Consider the following 15765-nt stretch of genomic DNA (forward strand, 5'->3'; position numbering starts at 1 on the left):
TCCCCCTTCCATTCTGTGCATGACAGGCCATGTTGACTTGTCTGGTACATACTGTACTTAATCAGACCTAGGGCTGGTTTCAATCCGTATCGTGGAAGTGTCCCAGAAGGTCCGCGTAAAAATTGAAAGGTAATTTACGACTGTGCCATCATATGCAGCTTTTATCTTGAATGCCTTTAATTCTCAATTGCGCTACAAAGTGAATCTTCAGCACTACGGATTGAATAGAACCCCTAGTGGATAACTGTGATAACTATAGTTCTGGAAGGCCAAAGAGGTTACAGCAGTCAATGTACAGATAGAACAGTACTCTACACAGCACAGTCATTTCACATTGCTATGCTCTTCATTTTGACTCACTTTTCCCCCTAACATCCTGCCCTGCCCTGCCCCCACCACTAACCTGTTCCCTCAACAGGGTTCAAAGCCATTGGCTTGTGACTGTGCACTCTTCTCCCTAACATCCTGCCCTGCCCCCACCACTAACCTGTTCCCTCAACAGGGTTCAAAGCCATTGGCTTGTGACTGTGCACTCTTCTCCCTAACATCCTGCCCTGCCACCACCACTAACCTGTTCCCTCAACAGGGTTCAAAGCCATTGGCTTGTGACTGTGCACTCTTCTCCCTAACATCCTGCCCTGCCCCCACCACTAACCTGTTCCCTCAACAGGGTTCAAAGCCATTGGCTTGTGACTGTGCACTCTTCTCCCTAACATCCTGCCCTGCCACCACCACTAACCTGTTCCCTCAACAGGGTTCAAAGCCATTGGCTTGTGACTGTGCACTCTTCTCCCTAACATCCTGCCCTGCCACCACCACTAACCTGTTCCCTCAACATGGTTCAAAGCCATTGGCTTGTGACTGTGCACTCTTCTCCCTAACATCCTGCCCTGCCCTGCCACCACCACTAACCTACTCCTAAGCCAGTGCCATGTGACTGTGACAGTGCTGTGAGGAAAAATGTAGTGGTCCAGCCTGTGATCGTCTAGCCCTGCCAGAGCCCTGCTTTATGTAGAACACATCAATCACCCAGGGAGAGCAGACACACAGGCACGACACAGAGACCCACTCATCTCCCACCGCCCTGGGTACTCATCCTGCGCAGGTCCCTTCCCTCCACAGTGGGCTTGTAAAGCCGTGTGTCCATAAATTCACAGAGCGCTAACTCTGACTCCCACTGAGTTTGATTTGGGGTCAGTTTCTGAGAAAGAAGAAACACAGGGAATGCTAGAGCTATGAAAGGGCCCGTGTGTAATATGCAGGGGTGACGTAACAGAAGCACAAATCATAGACGTAAGACCGAATGTTTTCACAAGAGAACGACGTGTCATAAACTTGAGAGGAAAGTGTGGTGCTTATACAACAGTTTCTCTGAAAGACGATTTAACGCTTGAGCCTGATTCTATATGCTTGTTGTATTCATCGAGATACTGTGATGTGCTTGGTAACTGAGCAGGGCCGGCCCTGGACCTTCTGTCGCCCCCTTCCTATCCCCGCTAGGCTATGTACTGCCTTAATCACTAATCCTCTTCATCACACGCAAACATTAAAACAACACTACAATAGTTTCATTTGCATATTCATTTTGATTCATTTTTCACAATTGGATAATCCCGTAAAAACACACTCATATCACCATAGCTACCAAGGATAGTGGGAGTGAACTTCAGGAGAAGCGGGAATGGGGTGGGGGCGGGAACTGCAGCAACCACTATGAGCTGGTGGCTGGTGCACCGCAGGTGGCGTAGTAGCCAATCAGGAGCAGCAAAATTTCCAAAATGCCGGCCCAAATTCAAGTTTGCCATAGGCGACCATCTAGTCTTGCCTAATGGGAGGGCCGGCCCTGTAACTGAGTATCCTCTGTCTCTTTAGTTGTTCCTCCACCATTTTGATATGATTTCTTTTCACTGAATTGTATCATTCACAAGGGAAATACAACGTCAACTGACTTGAATCAACTGTTTACCTCAGTAATCAGGGGCAGGGAGTCACAATGGAATTCTAAATGGTCCGGTGAAAAGATAACTAACCACTGGGCACACCACATCATTTCAACGTTGACATTTAGATAACATTTGGTTGAAACGTTGATCAATGAGATTTCAACATTTATTCACCATCTCAAAAAGACAGCCAGAAGTTTTTTGAATTCTCACTGGTTTATATCTGTGCTTTCAGCCATCTAAAATCACAACCAAATTCCAATGGAAAAACAATGTCAGATTTCTGGTTTAGTTGTCATCTAAATGTGTTATCACTGCGCTTTCAACCATTTAAAAGCACAACAAAGTTCAAATGGGAATACAATGTCAAATGTTTTTACTGTATTGTCACGACTTCCGCCGAAGTCGGCCCCTCTCCTTGTTCGAGCGGTGTTCGGCGGTCGACGTCACCGATCTTCTAGCCATCACTGATCCATTTTTCATTTTCCATTGGTTTTGTCTTGTCTTCCATCACACCTGGTTCCAATCCCATCAATTACGTGTTGTGTATTTAACCCTCTGTTTCCCCTCATGTCCTTGTCGGTGATTGTTCTTTGTATGTATTGGTGCTTTGTATGTTATGGTGTGCGATGGGTTTTGTACCCACGTTCTTTATTTTGTATATGTTGGTTATCGGAGTTTGTGAGCATTTATTAAAATACTCTGTTTAAACCAAGTTTGTTCTCCTGCGTCTGACTTCCCTGCCACCAGCACGCACCCCCTTACATGTATACAGTACCGGTCAAAAGTTTCAGAACACAGACTCATTCCAGGGTTTTTCTTTATTTGTATTATTTTTGACCTTGTAGAATAATAGTGAAGACATCAAAACATTTGCTATCTAACAGAGTCTCCTCATTGAAAACATCTGAAGTTCTTCAAAGGTAAATGATTTTATTTGAATGATTTTCTGGTTTTTGTGGAAAATGTTGCATGCTGAATGCTAACGCTAAATGCTACATTAGCCATCAATACTGTTACACAAATGCTTGTTTTGCAATGGTTGAGAAGCATATTTTGAAAATCTGAGATGACAGTGTTGTTAACAAAAGGCTAAGCTTGAGAGCAAATAGATTAATTTCATTTCATTTGCGATTTTCATGAATAGTTAACGTTGCGTTATGGTAATGAGCTTGAGGCTGTATTCACGATCCCGGATCCGGGATGGCTCCACGCAAGAAGTTAAACAACAACTTGTTATGACCTGGATTACAGTTGAGATTACATTAAAAGTACATGGTGCAAGTGATCAATGCTGTTTGAAATTCATCACAGATTATTACAGCCATTGTGAAGATCTTTACAGACCTGCGACCTTTGCATGCTATCTTGAAGATGCTCACTTTCCATTTAAAGGAGATGTGCTTGGATAGTTTAATTTGATCCACTGACTTAACCTTATTCTTTAACTTACATTTTTTGGTTAAGTTGGAGACGTGACTCCAACATATAATTTGTTAACACGTTAATATGCTGTTAACAGGCTATTTACTATATTGCAAAAGTGTGTGTTTACTTAAGAATTTTTTAAAAAATTATTTAAAAAATATCAAATAATCTGAATAGCCAATGCCTGCACATTCAAATGGGTGTCTTGAAGAATGCCAACTAGACTGAATAGATATTTCTCTTACAGGTGTTGTGCTGAAAAGATATGGAGAAAGACAAGGCAACACGAAATTGTGAAAAGCTGACATTTCATAGGTGTTACGGATACAGGTATCCTGCGTGTATTTCTTTTCTCTCCTTCTCCCCTCACAGGTGACAATCGTCATCCCCCAATCAGAAGACACCTGCTCCCTTTCCCTTACCCTATCACTTTCCCTTGGTTTAAAACCCCTGTCAGTTGTTTTCTCATGAGCTCAATCTCTCTGTAGATCTCTGGTTTGGTTTAGCAACTACATGTCACTCTGTCCGTTATCCTGTGAGTATTGTTTTGTTATGGTGATTGACTGTTTGTTTGATGGTGGGTAAAGGGGGTACCTAGACAAGTCGCCCATGGGCATACATTACACGTAGGAATACTTTGTCTAAATACCCTAGTTAGAACTGGGCGGACCACGCACTGTATTTTTGGTTAGTTAGTTAGCTGTATTGAAGTAGGCTAGTCTAGCTTAGGGGTGTTTTTGGATATTTGTTTCTTTCCTTGGGTCCAACTCAGCCCCTTTACCTGCCCCCCTTTACCGTGTGTTTACCAAGTAAACCATGAGTGTTTGACGGTAATTTAGTTGTCTGTGTTTTCTTTTCTCACTGTTATTATTTGCATGAGTCGTTAGGGGTCTCTTTTAAAAGAGACAGAAGGGGGGTTTACTGTATGTGGTTTATAAATGAAGCCAAAGTGTGTGCAGTATACATGGCTTCTGTATATTTGTGTGTCTGCTGTGAAAGAAGGAGAAAATAATGTTATTTTCTTCTCAGACCAAGAGAGAGCGAGACAGTTCTGGTGGGAAGATGTTGAATCACTTAGGAGGACTGGAGACTGGGAAGTAGGATGAGTCATCATCAGTCCCCAGGCACTGTGTTAGACATCTGAGTTACAGGCCTGCCACTCTCAGGAGCTGAGACCGGGACTGTAGGGGAAGGAGAGGGACTGGGGGGTTGAGCGACCCAGTGACTTTATAGACTGTTTCAAACTTGTCTACACTTGAGACAACATGTTCTCTTCATACAAATATTCCCTTGTAAAGGCTTGATACAAATCTGTATATTCTATATTTGAAATTCTTTAAATTTGCCAACATTTGCCTTGATGACAGCTTTGCACAGACTTAGCATTCTCATAACCAGCTTCATGAGTTAGTCACCTGGAATGCATTTCAAATAACAGGTGTGCCTTGTTAAAAGTAAATTTGTAGAATTTCTTCTTTACTTACTTGACAAGGTAGTAGTGGTATACAGAAGATAGCCCTATTTGGTAAAAGACCAAGTCCATATTATGGCAAGAACAGCTCAAATAAGCAAAGAGAAAAGACAGTCCATCATTACATTAAGATATGAAAGTATGTCAATCCTGAATATTTCAAGAACTTTGAAAGTTTCTTCAAGTGCAGTAGCAAAATCCATCAAGCGCCATGATGAAACTGGCTCTCATGAGGACTGCCACACGAAAGGAAGGCCCAGAGTTACCTCTGCTGTAGAGGATCAGTTCATTAGAGTTACCAGCCTCAGACATTTCAGCCCAAATACAGTGGGGAGAACAAGTATTTGATACACTGCAGATTTTGCAGGTTTTCCTACTTACAAAGCATGTAGAGAGGTCTGTTATTTTTTATCATAGGTACACCTCAACTGTGAGAGATGGAATCTAAAACAAAAATCCAGAAAATCACATTGTATGATTTTTAAGTAATTAATTTGCATTTTATTGCATGACATAAGTATTTGATACATCAGAAAAGCAGAACTTAATAGTTAGTACAGAAACCTTTGCTTGCAATTACAGAGATCCTACGTTTCCTGTAGTTCTTGACCGGGTTTGCACACACTGCAGCAGGGATTTTGAACCACTCCTCCATACAGACCTTCTCCAGATCCTTCATCTTTCGGGGCTGTTGCTGGGCAATACGGACTTTCAGCTCCTTCCAAAGATTTTCTATTGGGTTCAGGTCTGGAGACTGGCTAGGCCACTCCAGGACCTTGAGATGCTTCTTACGGAGCCACTCCATAGTTGCCCTGGCTGTGTGTTTCGGTTCAAACAGGTGCCATTAATACAGGTAACGAGTGGAGGACAGAGGAGCCTCTTAAAGAAGAATTTCCAGGTCTGTGAGAGCCAGAAATCTTGCTTGTTTGTAGGTGACCAAATACTTATTTTCCACCATAATTTGCAAATAAATTCATAAAAAATCCTACAATGTGATTTTCTGGATTTTTTTTCTCATTTTGTCTGTCATAGTTGAAGTGTACCTATGATGAAAATTACAGGCCTCTCTCATATTTTTAAGTGGGAGAACTTGCACAATTGGTGGCTGACTAAATATGTTTTTGCCACACTGTATCTGTCCTTTGGTCTGAGTCCAAATTTGTCTTTGTGAGATGCAGATTGGGTGAAGCATGTAGGTGTGATGGTGTGGGGATGCTTTGCTGGTGACACTGTCAGTGATTTATTTAGAATTCAAGGCACACTTAACCAGCATGTCTACCACAGCATTCTGCAGCGATACGCCGTCCCATCTGGTTTGCGCTTAGTGGGACTATCATTTGTCTTTCAACAGGATAATGACCCAACACACCTCCAGGCTGTGTAAGGGCAATTTGACCAAGAAGGAGAGTGATGGAGTGCTGCATCAGATGACCTGGCCTCCATAATCCCCCGACATCAACACAATTGAGATGATTTGGGATGAGTTGGACCTCAGATTGAAGGAAAATCAGCCAACAAGTGCTCAGCATATGTGAAAACTCCTTCAAGATGATTGGAAAAGCATTCCAGGTGAAGCTGGTTGAGAGAATACCAAGAGTGTGCAAAGCTGTCATCAAGGCAACTGGCTACTTTGAAGAATCTCAAAAAATACTTTTTGGTTACTAGATGATTCCATATGTGTTATTTCATAGTGTTGATGTCTTCACTATTATTCTACAAGGTAGAAAATAGTAAAACATAAAGACAAACCCTTGATTGAGTAGGTGTGTCCAAACGTTAGACTGGAGTTGAGCACGTTGTTCAGCTTTTCATGACCCTGTAAAACACATTTCACCGACAGTATCTGGTGTATGTGACAATAAAACATCTTATTATGTATTTATGTGCTGCCATCAGCCATATCAGATGATCCTCAGAGCCAATCGTAGACATATTTCCTCCTTCCACTTTTTGAGAAGGGAAATATCCTAAAGATCTATTTCTGCTGCAGCTCCCCTCATAACTCCTGACATAAGTAGCCGAGGACAAGTGTTGGCTGGTGGTTGTGTTACTGGACATCCCCCTGGACACACAGACAGACCACCAACAGTCAGATCTGTGGCAGCTCCACCTGCGTCAGTTACTCCAGGCCATGGAGCGATAGCAATTATACTTTGTCACCCACAAGCAAAATAAACACGGCACCTTTCAATATTCAAAATCAATGTATTAGAAGAGCGAAACGAACACGAACAGAAAGGTTGAGGCTGGACGCGTCTAATCAAAATAGTTTGGATTTGTGAAAGATGTTTAATACTGCAATGGGCCAAATCAGGGTCCCACAGAGTGATTCTTGGCAGTCTTAAACAGGTATACACCTCACACACATGGCTATGGGCTTAAAACAAAGAAGACACCTGTACCATGTCAGACAGAGTTGAAGTGTAATACATTTTTTGCATTAACTAAAGGAATAAGAGGAAGTGAATTTCTGACTACATAAATAAGAGTAAGGGAATCTCTGCAGAGCCCATTAGCTGGTGTTCTCAGTGTCCAACAATCCAAAATAACTACATTAATAAGAGGAAGGGAATCTCTGCAGAGCCCATTAGCTGGTGTTCTCAGTGTCCAACAATCCAAAATAACTACATTAATAAGAGGAAGGGAATCTCTGCAGAGCCCATTAGCTGGTGTTCTCAGTGTCCAACAATCCCAAATAACTACATTAATAAGAGGAAGGGAATCTCTGCAGAGCCCATTAGCTGGTGTTCTCAGTGTCCAACAATCCCAAATAACTACATTAATAAGAGGAAGGGAATCTCTGCAGAGCCCATTAGCTGGTGTTCTCAGTGTCCAACAACAAACTGACTACATTCATCTTCAGCTAGTAATACTCCCTCTGTCTCTCAGCTTTGCCCCCCCCCCAATTTTTTTCTTCTATCCGTTAACCAGGTCTAACAATTTACAAGGTCAGAGGTCAGTTCAAAGCACACACATACACATGTACGCATACAGACACAATGTCAATCTGGGTAATGTCAGTCTTGTCACACCCTGATATGTTTTGCCTGTCTTTGATTGTCTCCACCCCCCTCCAGGTGTAGCCCATCTTCCCCATTATCCCCTGTGTAGTTATACAAATTTTTGTTTGTCAAGTCAACCAGCATTTTTGTTATCAGCTTCTGCTTTTCCCAGTCTCACTATTTCTCTCCCTCGTGGTTTTGAACCTTGCCGGTCCTGACTCTGAGCCTGCCTGACCACTCTGCCTGCCCCTGAGCCTGTCTGCCGACCTGTACCGTTGCCCCACCTCTGGTTTACTGACCCCTGCCTGCCTTGACCTGTCTATTTCCTGCCCCTGTTGGAATACTAAACCATTGTTAATTCGACGTTGTCTGATTCTGGGTCTTACTTTCATACCTAATAAGTCTGGGTAATATCAGTCTGGGTAATAATTTGTTGGTGATCTTAACTTTTGTCATAAAGGAATGTCTCGCCCACACGAAGACCTATGCATTTTTATTACACTCTATTGATATAAAGATTTCCTGACACATAGGTGTTTCCTTTCAGATGTAATTAATACAGAAACCTGACATATTCAGTAAGGTGATATCATCAGAAAGTTGCAGATAGAAATGTAATGAATAGAGCTGATTCGATCCACTATTCAACTTGACAGACAATTCTATTTGTTCTGCGCAATTGATTTCTATCTGACCGTTCTTCAACGTTGCACGCTTCTGAACAGGCCCCTGATGCTGGGTTGGCACCAGTGCTCCAGCTTGGTGAGGCTGTTCCTTCTGTTTCAGCCTAAGACTGTGGAACTGCTTTACTTATTATCCAAACCCGATCTTTACTGTTAACTACACAAACTCTCTATTGTCTTACACCACTTTTGGTCATTCACTTCCTCAGTTTTTTTCTTATTTATGGTAATTTTCATCAGCGCTAATTGAGAATGTATTGAGTAGACCGTTCAGCTGCCATAGAACTTAACGTAACGTGCAACCCATGAATACTGTGTTTGACCTTGTATTCTGAACATTTACAGTAGATTGACAGGTTTTACGATTAGGTATTATCTCATCTATAGTTCATAGTCCCTCCGCCTCCTGCAGACACAAGCAGAAATATTCAGACCTTTCCATGGACCAGAATTCTCAGAACGTGTATAAAAAATTTGTGAAATTGCCCCACGAGACTGCATGACCCCACAGCCACTCAGCAATTCCACATCCTGCGTTACGCAACTCTCACACAGGTTCTCCTCTCTTTATGTTTGACTGCTGACATTTCCCATAGACTAATGCCGGCCACTCTAAACCCAATCACAATTGAATCAAGACAGTCCGATGTAAAATATCTATTGAAATATTTATTAACAATGTTACAGAAACCTTAGCAGCAGGTTTGAGGGTGCTGGCTTGTGTCCTAAAAACTATACAAAAGATTTTACACCCAGGAGAGATCAAATCAGCTTCGAGAACCTTTACACGTTCATTTAGTAACACATTGATGTATTCATATAAAAACAGACAAAAACATCACCAGCTTTCATGACATCAAACTGACGAAAACCAAAACTAATCTATTAAAAAAAACGTGATGTTTTTGTGCAGTAGAAAATTAAAAACACTTGTGTTGTTCTCTGTGGTATAAAAACGTGGGAGGTTAGAGGTGTGTGTCTGCGATGGGGATGCGTCGTAGTTCTACTATCTGAGACGGGGCCGTACTCCCACCGTCATGACTCCCGTGGATCGACTCGTTGTCGCTCAGATTAAGGCCCGATCCTGACAGGGGGAGAGAGACAGAGACAGCGCACGTCAAGCATCACTTATTAATAATGCTGTCATCTCTGGTCCAAGGCGTAGTGCGCGTTCATCCACTACTCTCTGTACACTACACCGTGGATCAGAGCTATGATAAATGTTTGACATCATTCAGTGTTAACTTAGTGTTAAACTGGTTAACAAAACATCAAGTCAGTTGTTCTTTGTATACCGAAGATTTCAACATCAACACCTGCTGCAGTGTCCTGTGTGAAAAGAGACTGATCAATAATCAACACTTTATGTAAAATAGCATTTTCAACATTACCAAAGGTATGAACAATGGAGTATCCAAAATGGCACCCTATTCCCTATATATACCCCAGGATCCATGGGGCTCTCGTCAAAGTAGTACACTATTAAGGGAATATGGTATTGTTTGGGATGCACCTATCATGAAAATATACAGGTCCATTAAAATGTCTGCATACTTTCTATCTGGTTCAAGAGTGGCCAGGATTGGTTGTTTTTTACCCATAATAATCACCCCCCCCTTCTATTCTGTTTAACCTTGAAGAAAATAGGAAATACTGTAAGTAGGTGGAGCGCTTCAGGTGTTCCACAACAACCAAAGGGGGTCTTGGAGGCACTCTGATGAAGACATAATAGCAAATATTTGTGTTTATACATTTTGCTTTTCAATCTTGATTGGTTGTTTGACCAGTAAGAGAGGTAATTCAGATGTAAATGCCACCCCATCCATACCTGTATTCCTCGTGAGGCTGAATGTTGGGGTGATAGAGAACGCCAGAGAAACGCTAACTCATCCTCCATAACAACTGCTTATTAGAATACAGCGCACACAATCCACGTCACAGACGGCAGAAGAAGGGTTAGCGCTCCTCTCCCCGAGGCTTTTGTTTACGGTAACATTACCCTCTCTACCCAATCCACTCTCATTAACACCTCTGACTCCCTCCAAGTCCGCTACCGCCAGGGAGACTTTTAATTTAGCATCACCACGGCAATGGACAAGTGTTTTTCTGGGTGTGGATACTGGTGTGTATTCTCGGCCCACTCCCAGGGGCCCGGTTAGCACTGAGGTGCCAGATTAACCCGTTTAGCATGGGGCCCTTCAGGGGCTGATCAATCAGGGGCTTGGCTGGCCACCACGAGGAAGGGTCAAATCCTTTTCCATGATATGGAGACGGCTACCAGGCTTGACTGGTATACAAGTTAAAGGTCACGTCTCTTTCCATGGGGTGTGTTTCTATGAACAGAGATCTTAATTGGTGAGAGAGAGAAGGAAGGTTAATAAAACTAACAGGTGTCCTCTCTAAAGAATCCAACCGCAGTGAACGTAGTAGATATGTGTGGCGAAGAGACGTCCCATCTAAACTGTATGAGGATGTCACGCTACATGTCACAACTCTTTCACAGAGCACTGACGGCTTGGTCACTACGAAAGAGCCATGACATCACCATTCTATGGTTTCGTCCCCAATGGAATCCTGTTCCCTTTATAGTGCACTACTTTGGACCAGGGGCTATATATATATTTCATACAGAAAAAGTACTGAGCACCACTTGGCATGTGTTCAGTTGGGTCCACCACTTGTTATTCAGGCAGCATGAAGCGATTACTCTGTGACTTGAGAATGGGAGGGGTGATATATCAGTCTGCTGTTAGCCCCTTATCTCATTAAACGTTGATGACTGAGGAAAAACGGTTCCTAAGGGTGCAGGATAAAAGCTCTGCAAAGGAGTGATTGAGCAGGGCCAGCAGTAATGGCTACACACATGCAAACAATACACGCACGCACGCACGCGCGCGCGCACACACACACACACACACACACACACACACACACACACACACACACACACACACACACACACACACACACACACACACACACACACACACACCCCCCCCCCCCGTGTACATGAGCCCACACAGAAAAAATCACACAAAGATTAAAAGCCATATGTGAGTCACCCATATTCCAGATAGAGAATGTATGCTCAAGTACAAATTGGACCTTTAGTCTACGAGGGAATAAGATTTGTATGTTATTCCAAGTTTTCCCATGTCACCCTGCCTCTCTGCACACTCCACTGGCCTCCAGTCTAAGCTCGCATCCACTACAAGACAATGGTATTTGCCTATGGAGCAGCAAGCCCCTCCCTACCTTCAAGCTTTGCTCAAACCCTACACCCCCAACCCGGGCCCTCCATTCTGCCATCTCTAGTCTCTTGGCCCTCCGACCCCTATAGAAGGGCAGCTCCAGCTCATCCAAGGCTAAGCTCTTCTCTGTCCTGGCACCCCAATGGTAGAACCAGCTTCCCTCTGAACCCAGGACAGCAGAGTCCCTACCCATCTTCTGAAAACATCTGAAACCCTACATCTTCAAAGAGTATCTTAAATAATCCCACAGCACCCCCTCTCCCTCACACCCCCTCCTCACACCGACCCCTCCAAAAAGGCCTTTCCTGAACTAACACTTGACTTATTTTCCCCCTTACTAGCTCTGACCCAGCTGATAGCTACTTTATTGAGGAAACATATACTTTCTATGACTGTGATATGTGGTTATCCGTCTCCCACCTAGCAAACTTCAGATTAATGTACTGAATGTAAGTTGCTCTGGATAAGAGCGTGGGGTCAATGACTAAAATGTAAAATGTAAAAAATGATATATACTGAGTCATTGTAACTTTAGTCTACGAGGGTATAAGATGTGATTTGTATTTATAGTGAGTCATTGCATTTTTCACTTCTCCCATGACACCATTATGGTGTTGAGGAGTAGGACGTTTTTCCTGAGCATGTGACCTGACCAGGAATAACTCTGGACTCTAGTTATTGGCTTCATATTGATGGCTGATGAGGAATACGTGTGCAGGATTTGCAATAGGATCCGTCCCAAATGGCACAGTATTCCCTACAAAGTGCCCTATGGGCCTTCGTCAAAAGTAGTGCACTATATACGGGGTTGGGATTGATGTGGTAAGGGTTCAGTTTGTGTTTTGACCACTACCTGTTTATCTGTGTAAACGTCCAAATGCCAAATATAAAAAACCTTGAAAAAAGTAGTGCTTTATATAGGGAATAGGGTGCCATGTGGGACTCAGCGATGATGATTCTTACCAGTCTTTAAGGCAAATATGAGGTCATCAAAGTCCTGGGACTCATCGTCGGCCACTAGGTTGGTGTTGATGAAACCTCCGTCGGTGGCGTAGGCTCCGCCCTGAGGGCTCTGCTTAAACACACTGCTGGGCTGGCTGTCCAAACGCAGAGACGCACGCTCCCAGTCCGCGGACACCTGCCACACACACACGCACGCAAGCACACACAGCCGCAGAAACGCGCAGATACACACGTTTACAGACTGAATATGGTATTATCAAAGACAGCCACTCCAACAAATTCCAACAAGTTGAAATAACAGACCCTAAAGTATGTCAGGGGTCCATTTGTACAGTGACTTTTATGAGCTAACATTTAGAGTGTCTGGATGGCCAAGTGGTTGTCCTCAAGGCGTTTCATAGACAACACTAACCAGAGATGAGCGTGTAAATGGGTCACCTAAATCTCCATGATTAATGCAATGACACACAACAGGCCCATTCTGGCACCAAGTCCGCTCTGGGTAGCAGAGAATGGGCCTGTGAGCCGTGTAATCACGTCTGAGACATGGAGGGTCACACAGAGTCTGTTGCCCAAGCTCCCCAAAGGGTTAATGCAGGATGAGGGGTCACGTGGGCCTCATACAAAATCAGGCCCTGAGCCTGCTGCTGATGAATATGAGACAGAGAGAAAGACAGAGAGAGACACAGAGAAAGAGAGAGACACAGAGAGAGAAAGACACAGAGAGAGAAAGACACAGAGAGAGAAAGACACAGAGAGAGAAAGACAGAGACACACACATAGAGAGAGAGAGAGAGAGAGAGAGAGAGAGAGAGAGAGAGAGAGAGAGAGAGAGAGAGAGAGAGAGAGAGAAAGAGAGAGAGAGAGAACTCACTGAATGTCTACAAGAGTAGTGAAGGAAAGAGAGTTCAGCACCCTCCCAGACAGCTACAGGCAGACAACTAGCTAGACACACAGGCAGACAGTTAGACACAGGCAGACAAACAGGTATACAGTTAGACACAAACAGGCAGACAAACATACAGTTAGACAAAGGCAGACAGACAGGTATACAGTTAGACACAAAGAGGCAGACAGACATACAGTTAGACACAGGCAGACAGACAGGTATACAGTTAGACACAGGCAGACAGACAGGTATACAGTTAGACACAAACAGGCAGACAGACATACAGTTAGACACAGGCAGACATGCAGAAAGACAGTTAGACACAGGCAGGCCAGGTGTAATAGCTTATCTCAGTGTTTCTTCATCTGGTCCTGGGGAATCTAAAGGGCTGCACATTTCAGTTTTAACCCTAGCACTACATAGCTGATTGAAATGAACAACACATCAACAGCCAGACCGACAGCTGGTGTACTAGCCTATCTGAACAGGCCTGTAATGACAGACAGCACTGCGTAATTGTCTATAATGGGTACAGAGTGTCTAGATCTTGGTGAATTAGGCACCACCAGGCACCAGTGGATTTGTCATATCCGCTCTGAAGGGGGTTGACGAGATGCCTCCCATGTACCAATCCCCTCCGCCTCTCTCGCCCCTCTCTTTCCTTTCCACCTCTCAATTTTCTCTCTTTTGTCTCCAGCTCCCTCCGCTTTGCTGCTGGGATGGACCCCAAGGTTCCAAATCACAACATTTGTGTTCTCATGAAAAAAACAGGATTAGTGGATTCCTACTTTCGAAAAAAAGGGACTGAGTGTTCCCAGGAGAAATGACATAAAATCTGCCCCCCCCCTGTCTCCCCTACACTGGGCAAGGGACAAAGGGGTATGGGAGGTAAGGGTAAAGCAGACTCAGAGCTTTGGTAACAGTGGTCAGCCAGCCAGTCAGCTAGTCAGTCAGCTAGTCAGTCAGCTTGTAGGGCTTGAACAGGGCTTCTCACTCTTTCTTATCCATTTTTCTCCATAGTTTGGGGCAGTGAGGGAGGGAACAATGGCAGAGAGACACTGCATGTGTGTTACCTCCTCCATGGTTCTGATGAGGTTCTGGGTGGACTTGTTGATCTCCCCCCCTATGGTGGCGGCACCCCCTCCCTGGTAGGCGGAGTCTGGACTGCCCTGGCCGTTCATCTCCACCGTGTAGCTGGCCTTGGCTGGCCAACATAGCTGGTTGTGCATCAGGAAGTACACAGCAAACACGTACAGGCCCTGGGGAGAGGGCACAGGGCAAAGGTCAGGGGTTATGTGTGTGTGTGTGTTACTAGAGGAGGTTAGGTCACAGCCCTACACCACCCTTGGAGAGAGGACATAAGAGGTACAGAGAGGCTCAGCACTAACCAGCCAGCTTCACATGTTGTGCTGCTGTCTCTACCTTTTGCCCTTCATGGTGTTGTCTGTGCCTAACAATGTTTGTACCATGTTTGTGCTGCTATCATGTTTTGCTGCTGCCATGTTGTGTTGTTACCGTGTTGTTATGTTGTGTTGCTACCATGTTGTGTTGCTGCCATGTTGTGTTGCTGCCATGTTGTTGTCATGTTGTTTAACTACCACGCTGTTTTGTCTTGTGTTGCTGCCATGCTGTGTTGTTGTCTTAGGTCTCTCTTGTCGTGATGTGTGTTTTGTCCTACATTTGTATGTTTAATCCCAGCCCACGTCCCCACAGGAGGCCTTTTGCCTCTTGGCAGGCAGTCATTGTAAATAAGAATTTGTTCTTAATTGACTTGCCTAATGAAATAAAGGTTCAATAAAACATTTAAAAGCTAGCTAGGGAGAGAATGATTTCAGTAGCATTTAACAAGACAGATAGAAATCAATTTATAGGATAATAGAAGACAGAAAGAATGTAAATTATTAAATGAGCGTGAACGACAACATTACTAAACTCAATCAGGGACATTCTAAACATTCAGCTCTAAAATGTATTAAATACTTTTATCACCCTCATCTATACACAATACCCCATAATGACAAAGAGAAAACAGGTTTAGAAAATGTTGCATATGTATTAAAAATAAAAAACAGAAATACCTTATTTACATAAGTATTCAGACCCTTTGCTATGAGACTCGAAATTGAGCTCAGGTG

The 15765-nt window shown here is 43.7% G+C and overlaps 1 protein-coding gene across 1 annotated transcript in view; it reads right to left on the bottom strand.

The window, feature by feature from the left end:
* Positions 1 to 9176: 9176 nt before the first annotated feature.
* LOC115111158 (adhesion G-protein coupled receptor V1-like) overlaps positions 9177 to 15765 on the bottom strand; it is a 248439-nt gene continuing 241850 nt past the window's right edge. The window contains exons 87-89 of the mRNA XM_065011405.1: positions 14704 to 14889; positions 12742 to 12916; positions 9177 to 9611 (exon numbers count right to left, since the gene is read on the bottom strand). Of these exons, the coding sequence (XP_064867477.1) occupies positions 9493 to 9611; positions 12742 to 12916; positions 14704 to 14889 (480 nt within the window). The 3' untranslated portion in view covers positions 9177 to 9492. The remainder of the gene's footprint in view (positions 9612 to 12741; positions 12917 to 14703; positions 14890 to 15765) is intronic.

This window comes from Oncorhynchus nerka, linkage group LG27, assembly GCF_034236695.1.
Source record: "Oncorhynchus nerka isolate Pitt River linkage group LG27, Oner_Uvic_2.0, whole genome shotgun sequence".
Classification (NCBI taxonomy): domain Eukaryota; kingdom Metazoa; phylum Chordata; class Actinopteri; order Salmoniformes; family Salmonidae; genus Oncorhynchus; species Oncorhynchus nerka.